This window comes from Pipistrellus hanaki (genome assembly GCF_964339955.1).
Source record: "Pipistrellus hanaki genome assembly, chromosome: 4".
Taxonomy (NCBI): Eukaryota; Metazoa; Chordata; class Mammalia; order Chiroptera; family Vespertilionidae; genus Pipistrellus; species Pipistrellus hanaki.
This window is the reverse complement of record NC_140506.1, coordinates 25,543,501-25,557,337: the sequence shown is the minus strand read 5'-3', so window position 1 is coordinate 25,557,337 and position 13,837 is coordinate 25,543,501. Positions and strand designations below refer to the sequence as shown.

Genomic DNA, 13,837 nt, shown 5'->3' with positions numbered 1-13,837 from the left:
TCTCACAATCAAGACAGCCAAGTGCGCCCCAGTCTTGAGCCCCTGAGTGTCCCCGCAGGGAACAGGGGCCTTGTTGGAAATGGTTCATTGGTGGTGGCACCTGCGGGCTGGCAGCACTGAGCAAACAAGATGGGAGGGGGCCAGCGAGGGACTGCATGCCAGAGTGGGGCCTGGCTGAGTTAGCAATTAACTGGTCCTAAGGTTTTCCTTTAAATAACAAAAAAATACACCTGAAGGGGAGACTGCTCCTTGCTTCAAGCCCCAGCCGAGGCTCGAGCATTGAGTCTCCAGGGTTCAGAGACCAGGTATGGCGAGCGCCCCGGGACCAGACCCGCTGGAGGACAGCAGCGAGGATGAGAGGCCCAAGTGGGACAACAAGCTCCAGTACTTCCTGAGCTGCGTGGGGTTTGCCGTGGGCCTGGGCAACATCTGGAGGTTCCCGTACCTGTGCCAGAGCCATGGGGGAGGTGAGCCTGTGCAGCATCCTCAAACGAAGGGGAACGGCCGCACCTCGGACTGGGTTGTCACTGGTTCCTGCCGGGTGGGAGTGGTCCTCCCGGGAAGAGCGCTACGCCATGGCCCAGGGAGAAACAGTCTGAGGGCATCAGAGCTCTTGGGACCCAGGCGAATCCTCCCAACGCTGCTCCTGCCCAGCCTTGCTTTGGGGTTACCTATGTGTGCAGACTTGCCAGGCCTTTGGTTCCTGAGTCTTTGCTCTTCCAAAGAGGTCTGGCTTAAAGCATCCCTAAGACAGGCAGAGGCTACAGGTCCTGGTCGTGCTGGGTGCTCGGGTCTGTGGCTCTGGGAGAGGCCGAGGCTCCTCTCACATGGATCAGCCACCAGGACCAAGCTTTTTGTTCCACTCCTTCCACTGCACGGCCGGCAAGGGACAGAGGGACAGGTCCCACCCCAACATGGGGCACAGCTGGGCAGACAACCTGAGGCATTGACCTTCTCCAGAATCCTGTGTGCATGAGGCAGCTCCATGTCCTGAGGGAGCCGGTCACTGGGGGTCATGGGGTCTCAGTAGGAACAGAACAGCCCATTTGCTGATGAAACCACCTCGGAAGCACTGACAAGGGATTTAAAACAGCAGCACCGGGCCGGACGTGTGGTCTGTCCCCTCTCAGGGAGGCCGCGGTGACGGCCTGCCCAGGTGCCATCCCCTGCTGACCGCAGCGTCCTTGCAGGAGCCTTCCTCATCCCCTATCTCATCGCCCTGGCCTTCGAGGGGATCCCACTGTTCCACCTTGAACTCGCCATCGGCCAGCGCCTGCGCAGAGGCAGCATCGGGGTGTGGAAGGCCATCTCCCCCTACCTGAGTGGAGTCGGTACGCTGCCTCTCTGGGAACCCTGCCCACAGCTGCTGGGGAGGGACAGGGGGAAGGATGCAGTTCCAAGGGCGAGGTGGGCTTGCTTGGGATTCGGAACCTGCAGGCAAAGGAGGGACCCTGGGGTACAGGTGCAGGGAAACCCAGGCAGCAGTGTCCCTGAGGGAGCCATCCCTAGTCACACTCCGAGGAGGCCTCATTGGTTCCCTTGAGGACAGACTTGGGTGGAGTGAGCTCAGGGTGCAGAAGGAGGCAACAGGCTGGGCCCTCGGACAGCTCAGGCTGCCCCATGTCCTAAGCCCTGTGGACCTGTCACACGCGGAGCATGAATGTCCCAGAAGCTTGTGGGCATGGATGAAGGGGGCTGAACAGGACTTCATACAATGATGCGTCCTCAGCCAGAAGATTCGTCCAGATGTGGGGCAGCAGAAATGGCGGAAGGTGAGTCAAGACAGTCTGTAACAGGAAGGACGGTGACTGTCCACCATCTGCCCACAGGGCTGGGCTGCTTCACCGCATCCTTCCTGATCAGTCTCTACTACAACACCGTCCTGACCTGGGTGCTGTGGTACTTCCTCAACTCCTTCCAGCACCCGCTGCCCTGGAGCACCTGCCCGCTGAACCTCAACCAGACAGGTAGTGCCCGGGACTGGGGAGTTCACGCCCTGCCTTCGCAGGAGCCCCTCAAGGTCACACTGTGAAAGAGCGCATCTGAACCCCGATTCTCTTCACCCGTGTCTCTGCTCACTGCTGGACCCAGGGGCCCACAGACACGCTCTGCTGGGGGCTCAGAGCCACACTGGGCCCAGTAATGAGAGGGGTAGCAGGGGGTTGCTGTGCTGGCTGAATTAGGTTGTTAGGTCCAGACCCCAGCCTGGTGCCGGATCTGACTAGATCTCGGCGACATGGAAAACGGTCATTGCTTTCAGCAGTTTGCTCACTTTCTCCTTTCCCACCTCTGGTTGGTATGATCTTGCATCTCACTCATTCTGAACAATGCCGACCCTGGGTGCCTGACCTAAGTCAGGCCTGGAGGCTCCCTGTGTCCATCCCGTTGGCCATGCTGGGTGCCGGGGCAGAGGAGGGCACCGGTCCAGGGTGGATTATGCACAGTCTCATTCCTGGGTAGAGGATTGCAAAGCCCGAATTTCACCTGAGCCCCGAGGCCAGCCCCGTGACCGGACCTCCTGGTTTCAGGGTTTGTGGAGGAGTGCCAGGGCAGCAGCTCCGTGAGCTACTTCTGGTACCGGCAGACGCTGAACATCACGGCCGACATTGACTACAGCGGCTCCATCCAGTGGCGACTGCTGGTCTGCTTGGCAGCCTGCTGGGCAATCCTGTACCTGTGTGTCATCAGAGGCATCGAATCCACCGGAAAGGTGAGAGCCTGCCGGCAGACCCTCTCCCTCACTCCCTCCAGCTGCAGAGTCCTCCCCTCCCCCACTGCCGTCAGAGTGTGTTTAGAGGCTCTGCTGGGAGAGGCTTGGGCATCAAGTCTGTCATATCTCCTTGGAGAATCGATGCCTTTTTCCTTGCAGAGTGACTGACCTTACCCAAGTCATAGTCTTTTCTCTGAAGTCAATTAAGATATTAACATAGCCACCCAGTGTTCTCTGACCATGTTGACATCTATGTTTTTCCATTCTGCTTCTTTTAACCTGATGGAATCTCTGTTTAAAGTGTGTTTCTTGAACTCAACAGCATGCAGTTGGTCTTGCTTTTCCCCAACCTAATCTGATGCTCCCTACCTTTTGTGTAGGGTGTTTAGATCATTTACATTTAATGCAATTATTGACCTGGTTCATATCACCCTGTCACTTGTGTTTGTTTTGTACTTGTCAAGTCTGGTCTTTGTTTCATTTTCTTTCTTTTTTGAGTATCTCTCCCCTCCCCTCCATTTAATCCTCACCTGAGGATATATTTTTCATTGATCCCAAAGAGAGAGGGAGAGAAAGAAAAACATCAATATAAGAGAAAAACATCAATTGGCTGCCTCACATACAATCCCTGACAGAGGATTGAACTCATAACTTAGGTATGTGCCCTGACTGGGAATTGAACTTCTGACCTTCGGTGTGCAGGAAAAATGCTTCAACCAACTGAGCCACACCAGCCAGGGCCATATCTATCTTTTTAAGTCACTGCGTGCAGTGCCGGGCACCTTCAGACCCTGGCTCCCGGTCGTGGCTGTGCGGCTCTTGCACAGACCCACCCACGTGTGCACCTGAAAGTTCCTCAGTGGGCGTGTGGGTGTCACAGCTGCTCCCACATGAGGGTCTGCACACCTGAGAGGACTAGAATTACCGGGGAGACAAAGCAGCCATGAGGCCCAACAAGCCAGCCAGATACTCTGGATGGCCTGGTTATGAAAGTCCCTAAAGATGTGTCAGGGTGACCTCCAAAGTCAGTCTGGGGGGCAGTGAGAAAAGAGATTTATTTTGCATCGATGCCATGTGTGCAGACTCCTGCCAAACCTGGCTGAGAGTGGGTGCCATGTGGGAGAGGGTATGGGCAGGTGTGGGACAGGGAGACCCTGAGAGTGGCCAGCCAGGGGGTGGGGTGGGAAGAAGTGTCGGTGAAGGGAGAACTCAATGCCTTCCATGTGAACAAGAGGGAGGCCGCCGCATGGGAAGTCGGTCCCCTCAGCGGATCCACAGACACCTATGTGAGTCTGCTGTGGCTATCACAGGGAGCTCCAACCCCTCCAAGCTTGACCGGATCCCACCCACCACCTCCCTGGTGCCCTCCGGCCTGACCTGACTGGGTCTCAGATGAATGACGGGCCACTGGCCACTGAGGCGTTTCCAGCAGGCCTGCCTCTCTAAAGATTTTTTATGTGGAACAGATACCATTGAAAAGTCTCACAATCTGTGTGGTTTCTTTCTTTAAGGTCATTTATTTCACAGCCTTGTTCCCCTACGTGGTCCTGACCATCTTCCTCATCAGAGGACTCACCCTGCCCGGGGCAACGGAAGGCTTAATCTACCTGTTCACTCCCAACGTAAGTGGGTCTCAAATGCAAGCCCAGGCACCAGGAAGCACACAGGTCGGGCCACAGTCAAGCCCAGCCCAGCTCGTCCCACCCTCTGGCCTTGTGGGAAGAGGAGGGGAAGGAGGGGAGCATGGGCCTCAGGAAGGAAGTCAGGGTCAGGGTGAAGAGAGCAGGAGGAAGACACAGTTTGGGGCATGTGGACTTTGGTGCTCGCAGGATGTTGGGCTCAGGGGAGAGGCTGGCTGGGCACTCACTGTCCCATCCCTAATGCTCTGGACTCCACACCTCTGAGAGTCTAGCTGCACACCCCACCAGGCGAGGAGCCATGGGACCAAGGGACCTGTCCTCCAAAGCCCACAGCCCTTCTAGACATTCCATGTCTCCAGATCCCAGCAGCCCCTGAGAGGTTCCGGAGGCTGCACCACACGCCCCAGGCTCCCCAGGCAGTGCCCGCCCAGGGGAAGGAAAGGGGACATATTTGTGTGGAAGTGTGTTTACCCCTCTCCCTCAGCAGCAGAAACACCAGGCACTGTGTCAAGTGGGAGACTTCAAGTAACTCAAATCCACCAGGTCTGAGAGGAGCAGATCAGCACACCCAGGTTCAAGTTGCCCAGACCCATTTCCATCCTGGAGGGCCTGCAGCCAAGTTCTCAGCACCCATGTGTCCCATGTGGATGGGAGCTGTGGGTTCTTTGACACCTCACAGGATGGGGGGCCGAGTTTGCAAGTGGCCCTTCCAAGCACACTCCCTCCTGCATGATCTTCAACTGCCCCTGGGGTCTGAGCAGGTGACACCACACATGACCGCTGCCCAGAGGAAGTCCTGGGCATGCCCTGGGACGGAAGGCACTGGGCGGGTGAGGTTGGCCTGTGGCACAGGTGCCTCCCATCTCCCTCCAGATGCAGACCCTCCAGAGCCCCCGGGTGTGGCTGGACGCAGCCACCCAGATATTCTTCTCTCTGTCCTTGGCCTTCGGAGGACACATCGCGTTAGCGAGTTACAACCCACCCAGGTAGGGCCAGGCTCGGGTGGGGACCTTCCAACCGAGGTGCCGGGCTGGTCTCGGTGCTCACTTAGCATGTCTTTATGGGGCTTCCTGCCTGGGACAGAGGGCAAGCAAAGATGAACTTGAGATGAGACCAGATTCTGGGCATTCCAGCAATTACTGAGTCATCCCCCGGGGCCGGAGGTCAGGGCCTCCAGGCAGCCTCCCGCACGTTTGGAGCAGCTGCTGGAAGAGAGCCCAGACAACCAAACCCAGGAACAAGGCCTTAACTGGGGCGGGCACGCGTGTCGCCTCTGTAGTCACTAAAGGAGACTTGGCCTCCGCTCTACAAGGAGCCACAGCCACCTGGTACTCCCATTACAACCATTGTAAACCACACAGTGAAGGCCCTGTGACACCCTCAACCGAATTCCTGTGGGGTCGGTGTTCCCGCCCCTCAGAGTGGGCAGGGGCAGGAGGCAGAGGCCGAGGCTAGCTAGGCTCTGGCTGTCTTGACAAGCTCTGCCTCAACTCCCAGTAGCTTGAGTGAGTGCAGTTAGTTCACCCACCTCAGCAGCCTGGAGGCAGGAGGGGCTGGTGAGAGGGGCCAAGGCTGTCTTGAGAGCACCAGGAACAGTGCAGAGTTTCTGGGTCACACACAAGAGGGTCCCAGGAGCAGCGTGGGGGCATCCAGATGGGGTGCTGAGGCAGCAAGCTCCCTCCAAGTTTCCTCCCTGAGGGCCTAACCACAGCCCCGCGCTCCTTCTGCTCAGGAACGACTGTGAGAAGGACGCAGTGACCATCGCCCTGGTCAACAGCATGACCTCCCTCTATGCCTCCATTGCTGTCTTCTCTGTCTTGGGGTTCAAGGCGGCCAATGACTATGGGCGCTGCTTGGACAGGTGAGCACAGTATCCAGGGGCCGCCAGATGGGGCCTGCTGCCCTAGGGTCCCACTCAGTGACCTCCTAGTCCTCAGGGCAGAAGGGTGGAGTGTCCCCCAAAGGGTATGTTCACCCAGAACATAGAATGTGACCTGACTTGAAAATAGGGTCTTTGCAGAGAGTGTTGATCAACATGAGATCATACTGGATAGGGTGCCCTGACTCCAGGAGAGGGTTCTTATTTGAGACAGAAAGAGACACAGACACACAGGGAGAGGCCGTGAGATGACAAGCAGAGGCTGCAGGGGTACGGCCACAGCCCGGCAAGCCGAGCGCCAGGAGCCAGGAAGGACGCCCCTGAGAGCCACAGAAGGTGATCCGCCATGTCCACAGTGCTGGGCCGAGCCTGCAGAGGGAGGAAGAGGACACACAGTGTTCCCAGGAGGGGGAGGAATGTTTCAGAGGCGCTGCAGGTCTGTGCCCTGGGGGCAGTGTAATTCCACCGAGACGCCTGGTGAACACGAGCTGTTGATCCATTAACTGCGCGAGGGGTCAGCCGGTTGAGCTTCCGGGAGGTGTGTCCTATCCACTGCATTTCGTGCCAAATCTGTGCCTCCCTTAGGGGGCTTTAAAGCAGCAAAATTGCCATCAAAAGGCACAAAAGATGTGCAAACCATGGCCCTACCTGGGCTGTAAGAGACCCTGTCCACAGTAGAGGTGAAACAGGAAGGGGTGGGGGCCTTCCGGGCTCGGTGGGACAGACGTACCGCTCTGAACATGTCTTCAGATAACTACAGAAGGGCCACCACGGTGCTGACTTTGAGGTTACAAATAACTGAAGCAAGCAGGCAAAGTTGCAAATACAAAAACACCTACTCTACTCCTTTGGGTCAGGAGCCCTGGGGGCCGGGTGAAACTCTTCCGACTGTGAGGCTAGAGGAGCAGAGCTTGGCCCACCCCTCCCCAGCCTTCGGGGAGCCCTGTGCCCGGGTCTGCTGGGGATCCACAGGTGCAGGAGGCAAGGAGCTCCCACTGCCCAGGGACAATTGTACCCAACTGGGGAGCGTCCTCTCCAGGCCCACCCTCCACCCAGGTGTCCTGGAGACCCTGGCAGACTGAGAGGCTGACCCTCATGGGGATTGCTGGGTCCTTTCTGGGCGTGTTCACTGTGGGAGCCGTGCCCAACTGAGCGCTTACTCTGTCTCTCTGTCCCTGCAGGAACATCCTCAGCATCACCAATAAGTTTGAGTTCCCAGACCAGAGCATCTCCAGGGACGAGTACCCTGATGTCCTCACACACCTGAATGCCACCCAGCCTGAGAGGTTGGCTGGGCTGCACCTGGAGTCCTGCCGTCTGCAAGACTTTCTGGATAAGGTACTGAGGGCCTGGGCCTGCTGCTGCCGGCTGGGCAGGGGAGGGCATTACTGGCTGTGGAGGAGTGGGTAGCCGCACACAGGACCCACTAACCCTTGGGGCTGAGATGGGCAGGTCCTCAGGGCAATGGTCTGATGATGCCTGAGCCCAATGGCCTGGGCCCCACGGCACAGCTGGCTGCAGGCTGTTGAAGGAGAGGAGGTTTCTTTCACTCAGTGGTGCCCTCTGTTGTCCCGGCACAGCCCCAACAGAGCAGGCCCAGCACCTCACCCGAGGCCAGGAGCGTGTCAGAGCACATGTCTCACAGCGCAGGCCATGTTGGCTCGTATGTCTGAGCATAAGGAGTGTCAGTGTGTGTGTCAAGCTTGGGCACCCCGTGCACATGTGTCCCAGTGTGGCTGTGCGTGTCTTGCAGAGCGCCTCAGGCACAGGCCTGGCCTTCATTGTCTTCACGGAGGCCATCCTGCACATGCCTGGAGCTCCCATGTGGGCCGTGCTCTTCTTCGCGATGCTGTTCACCTTGGGACTGTCATCCATGTTCGGGAACATAGAGGGCGTCATCACGCCACTCCTGGATATGGGCATCCTGCCAAAATGGGTCCCCAAGGAGATCCTGACTGGTGAGAGTCCTCGCTGTTCGCCTGCCTCTGGTTTCACTCCTACCCACTGTCCAGACACCCTCCTCCATGAGGGCTCCAGGGCAGTGTCAGTCTCCATGGAGGGCGGGGTCAGCCTTGTTGCCTCTCAGGGCTGGTCCCAGTGGCTCTGTACTGAGTCCCAAGCGCCATCATGGGGAGGGGAGGGTCAGCAGGGCTGGGAGCAGGGATCCCCTCTCACACTGCCCTCTGAGGCCAGTCCCAGCATCCTCCTGCCCTCTGGGCACAGTTCAGGAATCTGCGGGGACAAGCAGACAGGGAGAAGGTGGGAGGGTTGGGAGGGCAGCAGCAGGGAGACTTGGGAGGCATGAGTGTGCGTGCCCGCAGGGACGGTCTGCCTGGTCTGCTTCCTCGTGGCAACCTGCTTCACGCTGCAGTCTGGGAACTACTGGCTCGAGGTTTTCGACAAATACGCTGCTTCCCTGAACCTGATCATCTTCGCCTTCTTCGAGGTGATCGGCGTCGTCTATGTTTACGGGATGGAAAAGTGAGTTCCACTTCCTTTGGCATCAGCGGGGGCTGGGGTCCTGCCCCTCTGCCCCCAGCAGCCCTCGTATACAAAGTCTGGGCATTGTGGCTACCAGGCTCCAGGGCAGCTACAGGGATGAGACAGAATCAGCTGAGACCCCTCCCAAGGGTGATTCCCAGATATCCACAGAAGCCCCCACAGGACCCACCCATCTGGCTATGCCAGCCTCCCAGACTGTAAGGAGACAAAATGGCTAGTTTCCAGCTACGGGGGCAGACTCCTCAAGTACAAGGATAAGTAGACACTATGGCACAGGAGGTCCAGATGCCCTCCTGGAGGCCTCCGAGAAGGCTTAGCACCTGTCCTGCCATCTCCACCTGGCTCAGGCCTGCTGCGTACCTGTCACTCACACCTTCACTCACACCTGCCACCCCTCACCACAGCCTTGCCGAAGTGGCCCCAGAGGTTGTGTTCTCTGTCCTTCGTTCCAGAGCATCCTGGAAGTCACAAATCCAGGGTCTTCCCCCCTGCTCTGTGGGCTCAGGGGCCAGCATGCTTATCCTAGGGTGAGACACTGCTCACCTGGAGAGGAACAAGTGAGAGGCAGCTGTCTGGCGGGGCCTGACCTGGTAATGTGGGATGAACAGTGAGCCCTGGACTTCAGACAGCTGTGGGATCTCGGGAAACACCTGGAGTAGAGCTGGACTGGAGGGAGCAAGCAGAGGGAGGGCCTTGGGGGGTCCTGCCCTTTCTATTGGCTCCTAGATGCAGCTGCTTTATATTCTGGGTCAATGGTGTCCAGGTCCCTTCCTCTATCTTGGGCACTGAGGGCACCAGGTCAGGCACCTGCTTCCTTCCCACAGCTGGGCTGGCAGGGGCTTTGCTGCTTCTCATCCAGCAGCTGAGCTTTGCCAGGGGTGGAACCCACACTTCCTGCCCAGATGAGCCTCATCCAGGGCCCAGGCTGGGGCTGGGCTGACCTCCTCCTTGCCGACTGGCACAGGCAAGGAGCCCCTCAAGCACTCCCTGCCCAGTCCCCTTCCTCGGCAGGACTGACCTGCTCACTCGGGACATTTCCACTTACGGACAGGAACTGAGTCCTCATCAGGATCTGAGAGGGCTGACCGTCTGGTGGCTACTCAGGAAGGCATGGGGACAGCCCCACAGACCACATCTTGGTGACACTGGATGAAGCTACTGGCTGAGCATGTGGGCTTGCAGACATGGGGCCCGGTGTGGGGACCTAAGCCCAATGTCTCCGGCAGGTTCTGTGATGACATTGAATGGATGACTGGGAGGCGGCCTGGCCTCTACTGGCGGGTGACCTGGAAGCTCATCAGCCCCCTGCTGCTGCTGACCATCTTCGTGGCTTATATTGTCTTCCTGGTCTGGACAACGCTGAGCTACAAGGCCTGGAACCCCCAATATGTAGGTCCTTCATATGGGGACCCAGGGACCCTGGGATTGCCTCGGGCCTGGCCTGGCCCAGCTCTGGTGCTCTCAGACCCAGATGACATTCATGGTGGACAAGTGTATCCTAAGTGAACAAGTGAACTGTCTTTGCTATGCTATCCGAGGTCAGGAGACCCCCCTAGAGCAGTGTTTCCCAAAGTGTGGTACGCGTACCCCCAGGGGTACGGGAAGAGTTTGGTGGGGGTATGTGTTGCACCGGAGTTTGGTGAGGATATGCACTGCACCGTGCTTAGCTGCACCTAATTCTACGTTCTCATGAGTATGAGGGGTACTCAGCGTTACGAAAATTATAGAAGGGGTACACATATGTCAAAAGTTTGGGAAACACTGCCCTAGAGTGCCCTGGAGCATCATAGGTGACTCGGGCAACCCGGAAAACCTCAGCCAGTAGCAGGAGGATAAGCAGTTTCCAGACTCTGGTGACATCACAGGTCCCTCCCTATAGCCCCGCACACAGAGGTGTAGCCTCCAGCCGCCCTTTCCATGTGCTGTGGGGACAAGCTCCTCACGCTGCCAACTCCTAGTCTGAGATGAGAGAAGGTGCATGTAGCACACGTCACTGAACTGCCACCAAGCCCTGTCTGAGGGCTGAGCCCGTGGCCTGGCTGACCTGCCACCCCATCTAGCTGTCTGAACCTCACTGCGTCCCTTGTGGGAGCATGGAAGTAATTCTGTCCAAATTCCCCTTTGGAAAGGGGAGCTGCCCAAGACACCATGGGCAGGAGGAGGAGGAGGAGAATTCTTGTGAATATTATCCTATTAGATTCATACAGTAGTGCCTTGTGAACCTCAAAAATAGGACCTGAAGTTGGTGTGTTGTCTTGTTCCCCAACAGCGGGGACAGAGGGGGTCAGAGGGCCTCAGGATGCCCCGTGGGTCAGGCCGAGGCAACCTGGAGACTGTGGGTTCCCTCGGGGTGCACAGGGTGGCTCTTTTCAGAACACAGTCCCTTAGGTTCCCAGCCTGTCTCTTAGAGCCCACCCCCCACGGGAGGCTCGGCCTACGTCCTGTCCTAAGCCTTCAGCCCCCTGTGCCCTCACTGCTCAGGGAGCAGCCCCTGGCCCTGTGCCTCTTCCATTCATCCGCCTGGAATGAACCAACCTGCTGCTTCATTTCAGGAAGAGATGGGGTGAAGCTGCCCACACACCGCAATCACTTGGCTGAGGGGCAGCCTCGCCCTGTCCAGGTGGTGGGTCTGGGGAGGGGGGTACATGCTGCCCTCTCTCTCGGACACTCACCCTGTGGCCTCCTGTCTCTGCAGAAGCAGTTTCCCTCACGGCAGGAGAAGTCCTACCCAGGCTGGGTGCAGGCCATCTGTGGGCTCCTGTCCTTCTTACCTGCACTGTTAGTCCCAGGAGTTGCGCTGGCCCAGCTGCCCATCTGGCGCAGACAGAAGCAGGAGAATGTGCTGCAGAACATGCGCCTGAAGCTGCAGGTCAGCGAGGTCTCCGACAGCGAGGTCCGCTGAGGGCGGGGGGGCCCGGCCTGTATGCCCTCGCTCACAGATCACCCGACCCCATTACACTCACCAACCCTTACCCTATGGTTGTTACTTCCACACACTCTCACGCCTCCGACCCTCTCAGCACGCAGCCCAGCTTAGACATCACCGTCCATGCTGTTCGCCATACAGGAGAAAGCCCGGCATCTGGTCAGGGGTCCTGTACAGCACTGTCTGAGTGGCCATAGGATGCACCTGGCAAGTCCACGGGCAACATGGCAGGGAGGTCCTGCTGCCAAGCAGGCCAGAGGAGGGGGTTTCTGAGGAAGCCACATCCACACCCTTTGCACTGGCCCAGAGCCACAGGGATTGTGGGAATTTCAGGGCTGATCTCCAAGGCTGCCTGCAGCAACCCCTGCACCCCTGCAGCAGCACACTCAGGTCCTGGGGACGGTCTGCCATGGCCACGCAGGTGAAGGGAACCATGCAGGCAGCAGGACACGGTTTTTCCAGGGCGAGGTGGGCAGCCTGATGTGAAGAATTGTCTCAGGGAACCCATGGCCTCCCCAGGACCCAAGGACCGACCCTCCTAGAGGGAGGAGTGAGCCCTGCCTGGGAGCTAGGGCTGCCTGGCTGCTCCTGACATTTTATCAGAAACACAGCCTTTAGTCCTTTTTAAAACTTTCTCAAAGACTTAAATGTGTGTCAAGAAAGTACGAGAAGGCTGATTATCATTCAGGTTCCGACTGTCTGCAGGGGGAGAAATATCACTCCCAGCTGTTCCCCTCGTTCCCTGTCACTCCTCTGTGCCAGTGCCAGTGCTGGTGGCGCCAGGTGCCAAGCCCTCTGGCAGCTGACAGCCAGGACCTGCCTGCTCTAGAGCTCTCAACACAGTGCCTCTTCCCCAACTCCTCACCTGCCCTCCCTCCCTCTTTCCTCTCCATCAGTATGGAGCCAGGAGTCAGGTCTAAGGAGCTGAGCCCTGACACATACAGGCTTGTTTCTGATCTGCCACCCTGAGACCATCGTGTCCTTGGCCAGATGCTGCTGGGAACAGCCTCCATGAAGACCCCCCATTTTAAACCAATCCCCAGTTGGTCTAACACTGTCCAGGGTGCTGAAAACCCCCAGACAGCAAGTTTTATGGCAGGTTATAAACAGCCCAGGCCAGGCCAGCTGTTGGGAGCCATCTGTGCCCACAGCCAGCCCAAGACCTGGCAAATAGAACATGCACAATTGCTGCCAAAGAGCAGCTGAGTGTGGGAAATGGTCTGAATTCAAGGGTACCCCAAAGTGTGTGGTAAGCCCCACAGTTGGGCGAGTCCTGACCTTTGCCCCCAAGCTATGACCCTGACCCCTTCCTCTGTCGAAAAGCCAGCAATGGCCAGAGTCTTTCTCCTGTGGCATCTCTCTGACACACTGTCTCTCAGCCTTTTAGGGACCCTGTGATCACATTGGTTATCCTAGATAACTCAGAATCATTTTCCATTTCAGTCAGCTGATCCGTTACCTAATATTCCTTGCTGGTTTTGGGATTAGGGCAGGAGTCACTATTCTGCCCCTCACAGCACCGGGGCGTTCTGAGCCCACCCAGGTTTGGGACCCGTTTGCTCTGTAGTGTCCTTCACAGCCAGGCACACATGTGGGCAAGGGAGGGGCAGGATCATGGGACTGGGGCTGTGGTCGGCAAACTCATTAGTCAACAGAGCCAAATATCAACAGTACAACAATTAAAATTTCATTTGAGAGCCCAATTTTTTAAACTTACACTTCTTCTAATGCCACTTCTTCAAAATAGACTCACCCAGGCTGTGGTATTTTGTGGAAGAGCCACGCTCACGGGGGCAAAGAGCCGCATGTGGCTCTCTAGCCGCAGTTTGTCGACCATGAGACTTGGAGGATAATCACTGAGCAATTTGGGGGCCCTGGAGCATCATCTGCTTTCACTCTTGCATCCTGGTTACTCCTTTTCACAGCTTCACGCCACTTGCTCCACACACATCTGTGGGATGTAGGCGCACACAAGCTCCTGTTCACGCGGTTTAGTTCTAGGCAAGACCAGCAATCCTTCTTTTAAAGTGTTTATTGTTTTAACATTTCACCTGTAGTTTGACAGACTGCACAGCGTTTAAAAAAAAAAAAAGAGAGAGATAAATCAGAAATTCTCAGTGAGTAAAGCCTGACCACAGCTTAACACTTGGGTAAAGATGCACGTGACTGAGTGAAGCTGC

General features: G+C 57.3%; 1 protein-coding gene across 2 annotated transcripts; it reads left to right on the top strand.

Annotated features, from left to right (window-relative positions):
* Nucleotides 1-238: 238 nt before the first annotated feature.
* Nucleotides 239-13,771, top strand: SLC6A18 (solute carrier family 6 member 18). Of its 2 annotated transcripts, XM_084882617.1 has the most exons (13): nucleotides 239-467; nucleotides 1,191-1,331; nucleotides 1,830-1,967; nucleotides 2,529-2,710; nucleotides 4,222-4,332; nucleotides 5,224-5,336; nucleotides 6,083-6,211; nucleotides 7,411-7,567; nucleotides 7,983-8,187; nucleotides 8,551-8,710; nucleotides 9,958-10,120; nucleotides 11,427-11,600; nucleotides 12,554-13,771. In XM_084882617.1, exons 1-13 carry the CDS (start codon nucleotides 308-310, stop codon nucleotides 12,575-12,577), a joined length of 1,857 nt encoding a protein of 618 aa, XP_084738743.1. In that variant the 5' UTR covers nucleotides 239-307; the 3' UTR covers nucleotides 12,578-13,771. The 2 variants fall into 2 exon arrangements, with proteins under 2 accessions (XP_084738743.1, XP_084738742.1); XM_084882616.1 differs by lacking the exon at nucleotides 12,554-13,771 and having other exon boundaries at nucleotides 11,427-12,321.
* Nucleotides 13,772-13,837: the final 66 nt, after the last annotated feature.

Coding starts and splice junctions, on each gene's coding strand:
- SLC6A18 (XM_084882616.1), top strand. CDS start 308: ATGGCGAGCGCCCCGGGACCAGACCCGCTGGAGGACAGCAGCGAGGAT. Junction 6,212..7,410: donor TATGGGCGCTGCTTGGACAG/GTGAGCACAGTA, acceptor CTGTCCCTGCAG/GAACATCCTCAGCATCACCA. Junction 8,711..9,957: donor TATGTTTACGGGATGGAAAA/GTGAGTTCCACT, acceptor TGTCTCCGGCAG/GTTCTGTGATGACATTGAAT.